The 14,243-nt window shown below is 38.4% G+C and overlaps 1 protein-coding gene across 8 annotated transcripts in view; it reads left to right on the top strand.

Moving 5' to 3' along the window:
• Positions 1-901: 901 nt before the first annotated feature.
• Positions 902-14,243, top strand: part of SPART (spartin) — a 29,955-nt gene continuing 16,613 nt past the window's right edge. Inside the window, exons 1-4 of one of the 8 annotated variants that reach the window (XM_011236715.3) lie at positions 902-1,067; positions 4,748-5,559; positions 9,648-9,845; positions 11,951-12,127. In XM_011236715.3, coding sequence (XP_011235017.1) covers positions 4,750-5,559; positions 9,648-9,845; positions 11,951-12,127 — 1,185 coding nt within the window. In that variant the 5' untranslated portion in view covers positions 902-1,067; positions 4,748-4,749. Of the gene's footprint in view, positions 1,104-1,127; positions 1,395-4,747; positions 5,560-9,647; positions 9,846-11,950; positions 12,128-14,243 lie in introns of those variants that run through there. The other 7 variants (XM_019809486.2, XM_019809488.2, XM_011236714.3 and 4 more) reach the window with 7 other exon arrangements.

Raw genomic sequence — 14,243 nt, 5'->3', positions numbered from 1 at the left:
AAATTGCCTGGTATTTAGGTTCCACTGGCTACATATAAAAGGGTTATGTAACAGTTCTATTTTAAAATGTCAATTTACAATAAAACAATTTGTATCTTTTGCAACTATTTAAGTCAGATCAAAATTTTTACGGATGGTCAATCTAAAATTGAGGGAAAAGGTACAGAGTCACATTTTCCAGAATTCTTTTAGGGAGTATAAGAGCAAAATCATTTAAACCATTGTATTAATGTATACCTTCCTAACCAGCTTTTCGCTTTGGGATGACTCCTTTCTTCAATTTGGGGAAATTCCCAAATGGCCCCTAATTTAAGTCTCACCCAGTGGTCATCCAACGGTCCTCATCATTAATTAGTTTTGATTGAGGTAAACAATTCATCTAGAATTAAGTCCCTGTCATCCCTCAACAAGTCACTTAGCTAGTCATAAATGCTCAGGGTACTGTATACATAATTTTTTAAAAGCAAGTCTATTGAAGAATATATAATCTGTCATCTATAGCATTTTAGTAATTTTAAAGAAGTTTTGGAGAAAGCTAAGGTATGTCCACTTTGATTTTCCCCCTCTTAGCTTCTGACAATCATAAATGGTATTAGCACAGTTGCTGTTTATCCTGAGGAGCCAGGAATTTAACATTGACCATACTGCCACATAGACTTTTACCGTGCGCATGTGCGCGCGCACGCACACACACACACACACACCCTCCAGACTTTTACCACTGGAGGTAACTGTCTTAGAATACATTAGTAACAAAGATGACGTTCCAGAAGAATTGAATCAGCCTTTGTTCTCCCACGTGCACTGTGTCCTAGGGCTCCCTCTAGCCGTGACGGCTCTCACTGCCCACCGCTCTTTCCTAGCCCCTCCAGCGGCTTCGGTTCCGCTGGGGAGAAAAGATATTGCGCAAGCGCGGGGGCTGACGACGTGGCCGCAAAGACCAGGGTTGGGGGTCCGCGCTGAGCGGCTGGTTCACGTGATTCTCTGGGGGGCCTTCCGCCCTCGTCCTTTTCTCCCCAGAGTTTCACCTTGACTCTGGGATTCCAAGCTGACACACCATTTAGAAGGTCAGCGTGGGAAAGACTTAGGCTGGGCGGGCCAGGGTAAGCCGCCCGAGTGGGCGTCACGCGAAAGCCGACCCGTGGGTTCCTGCCGCGGGAGCGAGGGCTGACGGGCGGGGCGGCGCGGCCGCGTGACGTGGCGCGCTCTGGAGCGCGCGACTTGGAATGCTTTGTGAGTCCCGGCGTTGGGTCGCGCGCGCGTGCGAGGCGCTAAGAACCTCGGGACCGGTCCCGGCCCAGCGAGTCGTCTGAGGGAGCAGGTCGCTGGGCTGCGGCAGCCGGGCGGGGAACTCTTCAGGTAGAGCCGAAGCGCCCGACGTCTGGAAGGCACAGGTGGGGCGGCGGCCGGCGGGGAAGGATTCGCCCTTGGCGCGGGCCACCCCCCCACCCTCCCGAGGCGGGCGGGTCGCGTGAGCGCGGTGGCCCCCGCGGCCTGGCGGGGCGGGGGGAGGGGCAGGGCAGAGAGGGCCCGAGCCCTCTTCCAGGTATCAGACATGAAACTTTCGTTGAAGGAAGCAATTTCGAGAGAATAGTTTGAGAAGTTGTTCTCTTGGTTACCCCGCCTCTTATATTTATGGAACCTTCGAGCTCCGCGCTCCCTGTGCCCTTCACTCCCATTTACTGGCTAACGCTGCCTCCCACTTCCACCTCTTTGATAGCGCTCTTGGAACATCTCTGTCGACCATTCTTGCTGCCTCATACGCGCTTGTTTACTTGGCTTCGAAAATAGCTGTGGTTTTGCGTCCTTAACAGCTTCGTGAGAATTCGGTAGCCTTTACAAAATATCAGCAACCAATAGCAATTGTATTGGGAATGGATAGCACAGGATTTTGCTCTTTCGAATGCATTTGTTCGTGTTTATTAGTGACTGAGCATCGCAGAGGCTCTCTCCGATCTAATTTCTATGTCTGGAAAAAGTTTCTCTTGGGATGTGCACTGTTTCGTGACACGGCATTATTGCGTTACCTTACGCAATAAGGTTGGCCCATTTTTCCACTAATGAATTGTTTTAGTCTGTCAAGTATCCTCGAAATTTACTTTATTGCATTGTAATTTAATGGATTTGTGTTCAGGATTGTTGCTACTTCTGAAATATTGGTTTAAATATTTAAGAATTCTGGTTTTCTTTGAAATTTCCAAAAGCAAAACCAAGAAAAGGGGAATGTAAGAATGTCCCCAGTTACAAACGGAGCTGTTTTTTGATTGCGCTCCTTTGCAGTAACAGACCCCATTTTGTGACTTTACTGGAAACCTGTTTGAAACAGGAAGGTTTTATGTTGGTTCTTTCTCACCTGTGGGGGTTTCTGAAACGTCATTCGTAGAGTTCCCCTGACAAGAATGGATGGGATGCTATTGGAGGGAATTTCATACAGGTATTTGAAGAAGTTCCGGGTTCTTTTTTTGTAAGGGGCCAGGTCAGCAGGCATTAGAGCACCTTCTGTATTAGAGACTACTTGTGATGTTGACCTTAGCTTGATTGTCACTGCTTTTAGGGTTAATGGGATTGAACTAAGTTGTCAGGAGTTTGATTCAAAATTTTACCTTTTCTCCTGAGATTTTTTTTTTAAAGCTTAAACATATGCACACCCACACATCTTTATGTCCGAAACAAACACGTTTGACTTCTTTCACTAGAACCTTTTAAAAAAGAAATGCGCTATTTCTGTCTGGAACCAGGGTTTGGTTTGGGATTTAAGACGATTATACTGATGTGGGTACTATTTTATTTAATACTATAGATTGACACTTCAAAACTTCCTGTTCTCAACTTTAAAAATGAAAGTATGTGAGGGGCGCCTGGGTGGCACAGTCGGTTAAGCTGCCCAACTCTTGGTTTCGGCTCAGATGGTGATCTCAGGGTGGTGAAATAGAGCTCCGCCTTGCGCTCCATGCTCAGCGGACTCCGCTTAAGACTGTCTCCCTCTCCCTATTTTTTCCCCTTTTTAAAAGATTTATTTGAGAGAGAGAGAGAGCACAAGTTGGGAGAGAGGGAGAAGCAAGCTCCTTGCTGAGCAGAGAGCCTGATGGGGCTGGATCCCAGGACCCCAGGATCATGACCTTAGCTGAAGGCAGACGCTTAACTGAGCGACTCAGGCGCCCCTCGATCTTTAAAAGATATTTTAAAAATAAAAATTAAAGTTTGTGGAATCATGTAATATTTTTGTCTTTTCAAGCCACTTGATAAGGTCTTAACTGTGATTAGGGATATGACAGGCATTATTTTTTTTAAGTACTATTCTGCAGTTCTTACCCCTGTGAAATGGATTTTTCAGAGACTGCTGAGAATATATCAAGTCCTGGAGTAAATCCCAAATTAAAAATACAGTATTTCATTACAACTTTTACTCTTTTTTCTTTTTCTTTTTTTAAAGATTTTATTTATTTATTTATTTGACAGAGAAAGCCAGCAAGAGAGCTAACACAAGCAGGGAGAGTGGGAGAGGAAGAAGCAGACTCCCAGCAGGGAGCCCGATGAGGGGCTCGATCCCAGGACCCTGGGATCATGCCCACCCTGAGCCGAAGGCAGACACTTAACAACTGAGCCAACCAGGCGCCGCAAACTTTTACTTTCTGTACAAAAATTCCCAACTATATTTCACCTGATAGATAGATTCTCAGGTTTTTTCCCCTGCTAAACTTTTTTTTCTCTCCCAAGATGGAGATGCCAGCAAGAAATGCTATTCAGCAACTGACCCATGGAGTTAACGCCACCGCCACCACCACTCCCCCAGCCCCCCACACTTTCCTTTTCAATAGGCAACCCATTGCCTCCACTGACACGTTATTTCAGGAAATCTTTCAGCACACTATGTAACGTAAGCTTTGAAATGTAGGTATACACAAGATCAGGTGTTGAACACCTTTTCACGTGCCATTTAAAGATCCTCTTTTGTGAAGTTCCTGTTCATGTTTTTTTCTCATTAACAAGAAGCCTTTTTAATCTTGCTAGAGTTATTTTAGTGGAGTTTTCAGAGGGAACAGGGCTAACCGCATGTGAGTAACCTGCCACCTTTAAGTGGAAGTGGAGAACTGTAAAGCTTCATTCAGATAGTATTTTCTCATTTCTGTCCTCTCCAATGTGTGATTCAACCTATTTTTTTTTTTTTAAAGATTTGTTTATTTGAGAGAGAGCGTGGGCATGAGCAGGAGGGACAGAGGGAGAGGAAGTGAGAATCTAAAGCATACTCCTTGCTCAGCACAGAGCCCAACTCAGGGTTAAATCTCATGACCTGAGCTGAAGTCAAGTCTGATGGCTAACCGTCAGAGCCACCCAGGTGCCCCTGAACCCCATTTTTAATTAGGTGGATATAATCTGGATTTATATTATAATGAATTTTAGAATGAGGCTCTTTGGTTTCCAACATTGGATACATGGTAGGAAACATTTATTTATTATAAGAAACTGTAATACGAAAATTATTCAGTAGATATATTCTGACTTATTCTCTTCTGTTTTTAATGAAAACAATTTTCAGGAACAAGAGCATTTATCTATTCAACAAATGCATATTGAGTGCATTCTCTATGTCAGATCTAATAATATGGTTAGGGAATACAACAGTGAACAAGACAGACCAGAAAGACTCATATCTTCTTGAAATATATTTAGGTAGGAGAAATTGATAATAATTCAATAAACAAATAGTTAAATTAGATAATTAAAGATAATATTTTCTGTTTGACAGAAATGGAGCAAGAGCCACAAAATGGAGAACCTGCTGAAATTAAGATCATCAAGGAAGCATACAAGAAGGCCTTTTTGTTTGTTAATAAGGGACTGAATACAGATGAATTAGGTCAGAAGGAAGAAGCAAAGAACTACTATAAGCAAGGAATAGGACACCTGCTCAGAGGAATCAGCATATCATCAACAGAGCCTGAACACATAGGTGCTGGGTGGGAATCTGCTAGACAGATGCAACAGAAAATGAAAGAAACACTCCAGAATGTACGTACCAGGTTGGAAATTCTGGAGAAGGGTCTTGCCACTTCTCTACGGAATGATCTTCAGGAGGTGCCCAAATTATATCCAGAATTTCCACCTAAAGACATGTCTGAAAAGTCACCAGAGCCTCAGTCCTTTAGTTCAGCTACTCAGCATACTGAAGTAAATGGAAACACTTCAACGACAAGTACAGGGTTGGTTCCTGCACCTAGTTCTTTATCCTTACAGTCTCAAAGTCATCCAGCAGAAGCACCTCCTGCTTATACTCCTCAGGCTGCTGAGGGTCACTACACTGTATCCTATGGAACGGAATCTGGGGAATTTTCATCAGTTGGAGAAGACTTTTATAGGAATCATTCTCAACCACCTCCTCTTGAGACCTTAGGGCTAGATGCAGATGAGTTGATTCTGATACCAAATGGAGTACAGATTTTTTTTGTAAATCCTGCAGGGGAGGTTAGTGCACCTTCATATCCAGGGTACCTTCGAATTGTGAGGTTCTTGGATAATTCTCTTGATACTGTTCTAAACCGTCCTCCTGGATTTCTTCAGGTAAGCCAGAGAAAAATGTAAACATAATTTGAAATATGTATAGAATACATTGTTTTTGTTTGTCAATATTTATTATGTGTCCAGGACAACAAGTGCAAAAAGATCATTCTAGTTCCTTATTAATATATTCTGTGAAATTTATGAGCCTTAAATGTCTAGATGTTTAATTTTTTTTTTAAGATACAAAATTGTTTTGTTTTGTTTTTTTTCAAAGTTGTGTTTTATTATTAAAATTGTGGTGATAAGACCTGAGGGACATTGGAGCATTCATCCTTAAATTTTTAATTCTTTATTGAAGAAGAAACCTAGTAACTTCAATTTCAAAAAGGATTTATGTAACTCATGTGGGTGTGTTACTGTAAATTTCCACAAATGTTGTCAAGCCCCATCTGAGGGGTTGATCTGAGCTAGACCTAGCCCACTATGTAGAACAGTGTTTCTCAACCAGGGGTGATCTCCCCCCACTCTCCAACCCAAAGACATTTTGACAATGTCTGGAGACATTTTTGGTTGTCACAACTGCGGGGTGAGTTGTGCTACTGCTACTGGCCTATAGTAGATAGAGGCCAGGGGGGACTCTAAACCTCTAAACAGGATCACTTTCATCAATCAGAATTATGTAACCCAGAATGTTAATCATGCAGAGGTTAAGAAACTTTGGTATAGAAGTAGAGATAGCAATGATAATTTAAGATCCATTTCTAATATTCCAAGCAGATAAATTTATTGTAATGCCCTTGGTCCAAAAGTAAAGAATGGTGCTAAATAACAACTGGTGGTGTTAGGGCACTGCTGTGGAATTAATGAAATATTCTAAAGGCAATATTTTGAAGGTGATATTGTAATAACAATCTGTTTTTAAAAGTTTCGACATCAGTACAGGGAGTTGGGTTCCAGGATTGAGGATTCCATTTATACTGTATATAACAAAGAAGTTTGCATGCATGTAAGGAAGATGACTATTTGAGCAAAGCAGTTCTTTTTGTCCAGAGTCCAGATGATGTGGTTGGTTTAGTTACAGCACAAGTTACCTAGATTGATTTTGTCTTTTGGTATACTCCACTTTGAAGTCTTACGTAGCTTTTACATGGAATCAACTTGAAAGTTGTTTAAAGGGAGTTGGAGACTTACTAGATATATATGAAGGAGTTATTTGGGGGCATTGCTGGAAAAAAAAAAAAAAAGACTTCATTATTGGATAGGAAGCATATTGTGTATCCCGTAGGTTATTTTGGGAAAGAATCCTTGAGGTAGAAAGAGTAGTCATATTGATAGGGATTGTGAAGAGGCTGATAAAAGCTGTAATACTTTCTGCTACCTGGTAATAGAGCTGTGTTGTAACAGTGGAATTTAAAACCTTTGCGGGGTGGGGTGTGCGTGAATGGCTCCGTCAGTTAAATGTCAGACTCTTGATTTCAGCACAAGTCGTGATCTCAGGGTTGTAATATGGAGCAAGGCTCCACGTTGGGCATGGAGCCTGCTTAAGATTCTCTCTCTCCTTCTCCCTCTGCCCCCCCAAACATAAATAAATAAATTAATACGTAATACAATAAAATACATTAAAAAATAAAAAAACTTTTTGGGCCCAGGCTACTGGAGATATGGGAAATGAATATCAGAAACACTCCACTTGGTTACACGAGCTCAACCATTAAAATGACTTGTTTTCTAGTAAAAATTTGTCCGTTTGAGTGCTTTAAATAAAGTGTTTTTAATCTTTCTAGTATCTCCTATTTTTGGTCGTAAATAATAAGTAAAATTTCACCTGAAGTTTGAGTTTCTTGAAGGAGCTCTCGTTTGCATGTATTCAGATGTTTGTAACAGTGAGCTAAAAGGCAGTTAACATGTATTTACTGAATGTCTCTGTTCTAAAAAACAAACACTGAATCAACTGAATATTAGAAATTAAATATAATTTTTTAAAATATAACTTCTTATACCCTAAAAATCACTGTAGGTCTGTTAATGAAATTAGAAATTAACATTTGTTCTTAAGTAGGCAGGCATAGAATTCTAGGGTTTCTAAAAATGATTTTTCTCTAGGTTTTAATTTAATATACTTTTTAAGCCTGTTAAATTTGTAGTCAGTTCATTAAAATTTAGACATAAGGTTGCTTTCTAAAAGTGAATCTGGGAGAAATCTGCCTGTGGTGGATAAGCCCTCCAATCTGCAATGATCTACCCTGAGAAATGTCTATAAAGTTTCATTTCAGAAGATCTGGGGATACTCCAGTTCAATCAAGGTGTCCAGAATGTTGTTAGTCTTAGAGAAATCATGACAATAAAAGAAAACGTTCCCAATTTTAGTTATTTAAGTACAACCTTTGCAACTTTTTTTTGTCGGTTTCATACCTCTGCTATTATTACTTTCTAAATATTTTAGAAATGAGACATTTAAATGTCTCATTTGTTGGGGTTCCTGGGTGGCTCAGTCGGTTAAGTGTCCAGTTCTTGATCTGGCTCAGGTCATGATCTCAGGGTTAAGATTCTCCCTCTCCCTCTACCCCACCACCCCTCTCTTAAATAAATAAATAAATGTCTCATTTGTTAATTTTGTCATCCCGACAAATAACAGCGGTGAAATTGAGAGATAGATGTGTTTTTTCTTAATTTATTGAAATACGTTACTATTCAAATTTAAATAATCTGGTGTATTACTTAAAGTCCTTTCATATACCACTCATAGTAATATACTTTGGAAGACACAGTAATCAGTTTTATTATGTCTTCTCTGAATTTGACTTATAAAAGATGGAGAGTGGTATTTGAGATGACTAAAAAAGAGAATCTATAAAAGAAGAATTTAAGAAGGCTTATTAAGGACTCTCCAAGAAAGAATCAGACTTGGATACTCTGATCCTTATAGGTTTATATTCTGTTGGTCAGAGATGATGGCAGTGTACCAGAATTTTCCATTTTTTATATGAAATCTTCCATGCTCTTTGACTCATTTACACAATATTTTGATAATAGATTATTCTCCCAAGTTTCTTAATAATTAGGAAAACAGTGTGTCCTGGATGAGCAGCACAATTAGAATATTCTCTTCGCTTAGAGTGTAATCTCAATGGAAATGAATACATTTGGATATTATGATTTAAATTTAGTCTCTTCTGAATTTTTATCTTCAGAAAGTGAGCCTAAGTCTTAGTGTATGGACAATCTGATGATATTGCAGGGCAGCTTTGTTTGTTTTGATAGAACTTAATAATAGATGGTAAATCCATAAGCATAACTTAATGTTCTATTCTAGCTATGTCACGTCAGGTTCTCTTAGTAAAACAACAAAAAAAATTAAGCAGCATTGTGAATGCTGGTTTTCTTTTTTGGTTTTTTTAGATTTTATTTATTAAGAGAGCGTACTGTGGGGGGAGAGGCAGAAGGAGAGGAGAGAGAGAATCTCGAAGCAGACTCCATGTTGATCGCAGAGCGTGACACGGGGTTTTATCTCACGACCCTGAAATCATGACCTGAGCCAAAATCAAGAGTCAGATGTTTAACTAACTGAGCCACCCAAATGCCCCTGCGAATGCTCGGTTTCTACTTAAAGGAATTGTTTGGCTTCTCTGGTGCCAGATTGCTTGCATCTAAATCCTAGCTCCACTCTTTTCACAGACTCTGAGCAACTTAATTAACCTCTCTGTGCCTTAGTTTTCTTGTACATAAAATGACAATATCTAACTTCATGGAATTATGTGGGTTAAATCAGTAAATACACGTACTTTTATTTCCACAAAATCATGTCTAATTTGAATTATAAAGAAAGTCTTAATTTACTTTGACTTATTTATTTAAAACTAAATTCATTATTGGTTATCTGTCTGCTATTTAAGGCTACTACTTTGAAGACCATATAGTTAGTGAAGCAATAACATTTTTAGGACAGTTCTTGTGAGTGATATGCACGAAGATCAGACTAGCAAGTGGCTAATTTTTAGTGGGAATTTATTGATGCTAATGATTCTGTAAAGCCTTGTAAAATGCATTTAGAATTTTGAAATGTTTATTTTCTGGTATAACAATTCTAAAACCAGTGAAAACCTTGTTATATTCATTGGTTTTTTTTTTTTCCTGACTAATCCTTTCAGGTTTGTGACTGGTTGTATCCTCTAGTTCCTGATAGATCTCCAGTTCTTAAATGTACTGTGGGAGCCTACATGTTTCCTGACACCATGTTACAAGCGTCAGGATGTTTTGTGGGGGTTGTCTTGTCTTCTGAATTACCAGAAGATGATAGAGAACTCTTTGAGGATTTATTAAGACAAATGTCTGACCTTCGGCTTCAGGTAACTTGTGTGATCATCTTTAGAATGAAATCTACTTTAATGTAAGCACTTATGCTTTTAAAGAAATTGTAGGGTCTAATGTGATTGAAGTTCGAAAAATGACAATATATAATTTGCCTGTGTGTGCACAAATACTAGTTGGAAATTGCCTGTAAATGGTGATTAAGATCGTGGTTTCTGGGGTCAAATTACCTGGGTTTGAATTTGAACTCTTGTACTTAATAGCTGTTTTACTCAAGTTATTCATCTTCTTTTTAGTTTCTTTATTATAAAATGGGAATAATATCTACTTCACTGGGCTGTGGTGAAGATTAAAGGTTAATACATTAACTGTCTTCTATCAGTGCTGGCAAGTAGTAATGTTTTGTGAATGTTAATTCTTGTTATCACCACAGCCTTCCTGCTCAGTTGGAAAAATAGCCTAATGAGACTAAATGGTGAAGTGAAGGTAATTTGGGCATCAGCAGATGGTTATGTTGGACATTTTAGGGGTACGATTGGCATTTTGAGGAAGAAACAGGTTTTAGTTGAGGGAGTTGTCTTTGTTCTCATGATAAATAAAGCTAAGTAAAGAGAAAATAAAGTACAATTTAAAATATGGTCTGTCATCCTAAGAACTTGCCTTACTTATTAAGCCTGTTTTTTTCCTCCCCGCGTGTTGATCTGTCATAAGGAGTCAAAATATAGACTATTAAGGAGAGGTGTTCTTCAGGTGTTCTTGCGCATATTGATGTAGGACAAGGGGGGGGAAATATTTTTGATTGTGAATATTGACAGTTTTCTGAAGTTGAAGGAGATTGACAGCATGATAATATACTCTTTTACTCTCTATTTCAGTCAGTGTGTATTTAGAATCCATTATTTAACTAGGTATTGTGTTAGATGATGGATGGGAAGACAGAACAAGAGACTGAATATAAAGATACTATTTAACAGCTCCTATTCTCAGGCACTTATAGTCTTCTGAATAACCACAGTACAGGATGATGATAGGTGATGAAATAAAAGTATACACACAGTTAAGGAGATCAGGGGATATTTCACAAAACAGTTTCCTTTGAGTTCAGTCTTAAAAGTTTTGTTCCTGTTTTCTCAGAAAGTAGAATACACTTTCATTCCATACCTATGTTGAAAAGATCACAGGTGACAGGAGCAGACTACTAGCTAAGCAAAAGGTCAGAGTCCTCTCTAGCATTAGATTGTATGAACTGTATATGAGAATGACCTGGTGATCAACATAAACTTTAGCATAGCCAATGCTAAAAATTTAAGCTATAGTAACAAAACATGTGGTCCCCTTACAGAGGTGTGTGTAGCCTCAGTGTGCTCATAGAGAGTAGTTGCCAAAGGCAAAAACATGGTCAAATGGATAAGAGTTCAAGTCTTAGCTTTGCTGTTTACTAGCTGAATGAAGTGACATTCCTAATTATTTCAGGCCTGTCATGGAGCAGGTTCTCCCTTCACCCCCTACATTCATTGGACCTATATTACTGGGCTTTAGGAAAGAAATTAAACCAACTTTTACATGTTTACTTTTTGGTTGCACATCATTTTTAGTTTGCTCTGTTGTCCCAGAACTCTAACTGTAAACAAAAATTAGTTACTAGCTATAACTTTGACTTGTCTTTACTCTTAAGTATTCATTCAGCAAAGTATATGCGAACAGAATATCTTCAGTATTAAGTACAAAAACAGAAAACAAAATCAGTCTTCCAACAATGCAGAGTGGTTAAACTGGACATGAGTTTTGTTCATTGCCTCTAAACTCATTTAGTCTTACATGTGTTCCCTAAAACTTACCATTTGTTATTTAATTAAATTCAAATGTAGCTACATCTGACATAATGATAACTTAGACAAACAACTTTTGTAAGTTTATCTTTTATGCTTTGTCTTTAGAAATTTGGTTTAGGCCATATGCTGTGAACTAAAGAACTCAAGGGGTTGGGATTTGGTGATGAGATAAAACAAAAGTATAGAGGAAAAACTAGCAAAAGTGGTTGTATTTGTAGATTGTCAAAAACATCAGAGTTTGAACAAGCACATCATTAGAGCATAGCTTAGAGAAAATTTGAATTTGATTTAAGGTTTAGTCTACCCCTTAGGCCAATTGGAACTGGGCAGAAGGAGAAAATGAATTCCAAATCCCTGGAAGAGCTAGATGCTCCCCTGACCAACTGAAGGAAGCCAGTGGCACTGACGTGAGACAGTTGGGTCCTTCATTGGACCAAGACAATAAGGACGTGCGTCCTAAAGGAAAACGGGGGAAAAAAGTAAGTAAAGTAAGTAAAAAAGCAATAAGGTATATGTGTGTGTTCTATTCTAATTGTACCTTTCACCAGTTTCAATTATTTATAAGATCTTATCCCTGTTTACTAAAACAGAGTAACTTTCAGAATCACAAAATGATCACTGGCAAAAATAATTAGAATCAGCTTTAATATTTTCCTTTCCAGTGTTTGTTACTTAAACTGTTTAAAACATACTCTGTGTTTTGGGGGATAGATTTTTTTTTGAAGTATTTGAAAGATTTTTGTATTTACATTAATGCATATCTTTTTGTTTTGTGTTGTGTTGTTCTCTACCTTCCTTTATACACCAGAATCTTGGGGCTAGATATGCTTTTCCTTACACTACCATTTTTATTCAGTCCCTTGTTTCTGGTCATCAGGAAAGAGAATGAATTTTTAAAAATATGTTTAGTAGTGGGGTGTCTCGGTGGCACAGTCAGTTGAACATCTAACTTTTGGTTTCAGCTCAGGTCTAGATCTTGGGGTCCTGGGATTGAGCTCCACATCTGGCTTTGTGCTCAGCACAGAGTCTGTTTGGAACTCTGTCTCCCTCTTCATCAACCCTTCCTCCCCGCCCTTGAGCACTCACTCTCTAATAAATAAATAAATCTTTAAAAATATATATGTTTAGTTTTTTCTTTTATTTCTTAGATCCTGAGTATTCGATATGCTCTAAATGGTAGTAAGTTCAGTAAGTATTTAGTGCTAGAATGTTAAGCATAGTGGAAAAGTTAAATTTCTTATCTCAAGGAATTTATTGTCTAGCTAGCAAAGAGCATTTCTATCCAGTGTGATCATTAGATGAAGGTACATAGGTTATATAGTAGGCTAGATTGCACCATCTAATGTACAACCTAGCCTCATAGATAAGTATGGGCCTAGAGAGGTGTGGGAAGCAGTAAGGAAGGCTTCTGAGAGGGCATTATGGCTAAGATGAGTCCTAAAGGATGAAGCAAAAGTTGGTCATGCATATAGCAGATTGAAGGGGATTCTGGGCAGAAGTAGTAATATAAGCATCTATGAAGAAAGAAAATAGCATTGTGCGAGTATCGAATTACAGTTTTGTATTGTTCATTGTTGTATTCCATATTATAAGTGTTCAATAATTATCTTAGAAGAATTCATATCACTTGAATATTCTACATTTAAAATTTTTTTTAAGGATTGTATTTATTTGAGAGAGAAAGAGAGCACAAGCAGGGTAGGGGCAGAGGGAGAAGGAGAAGCAGACTCCTGCCCAGCAGGGAGCCCAACAACATGGGGCTAGACCCCAGGACCCTGGGATCATGACCTGAGCTGAAGGCAAGCACTTAACCAACTGAGCCACCCAGGTCCCCCTTGAATATTCTACATTTATCTCTGGATTATGTTGAATGTCTTAGACCAGCTTTATGGAGGACACTGGGAGTCCAAGATGGTTCCAAGAAATATATTTATTAAAAACATTTTTTAAGTTAATGCACAAAATGCAAATCCAAAAGATACTTGGTGAAAAGTAAGTCTGCCTCCATTCCTATCCCTCAGCCACCTAGCTTCCTGCTCCAGATACATTATTGCTAGCTTCTTATCCTTGCAGATATATTCAAACGTCTATACATACACGTTTATTTTGTGTGTGAATTATACATGTACATGCACACATTCATGTAATAATACAAATGTAAGCATGGGAGGCAAACTGTTTTGCTCCTTTTTTACTTAATGTTTGGAAATTTTTTACATCATTTGAAACTTCCATTTTTAAAAAATTTAATTTTTTAACTAAAATAATCAAATCATATAAACAGGTTTATACTTTGAAAAACTTTACTCCCACCTTTGTCCATATCATTTTCCCTGCCACAGTAGGTTATCAAGAAGTTGTGTTTCTTCCCTCAGTTTCTTGAGGCAGGTAAAAGCAAATAAAAACAGATTTCTTTCCCTTTCTTATACAAAAGGTAACAACATGGAGTGTCCTGTATTTTGGTTTTTTTATTTGATGATAATTCTGTCAATGTTAATAAATGGAGAACCCTCTCAATCTTTTTTATAGCTACCTCATATTTCATTGTATGGATTTATGATAGTTTTCTTTAACCAATCTATTATTGAGTATTTGGATGATTCT

The sequence above is a fragment of the Ailuropoda melanoleuca genome, chromosome 7 (assembly GCF_002007445.2).
Source record: "Ailuropoda melanoleuca isolate Jingjing chromosome 7, ASM200744v2, whole genome shotgun sequence".
Taxonomy (NCBI): Eukaryota; Metazoa; Chordata; class Mammalia; order Carnivora; family Ursidae; genus Ailuropoda; species Ailuropoda melanoleuca.
Note: the sequence above shows the minus strand (reverse complement) of the source record. Positions and strands in the feature narration are given on the sequence as shown.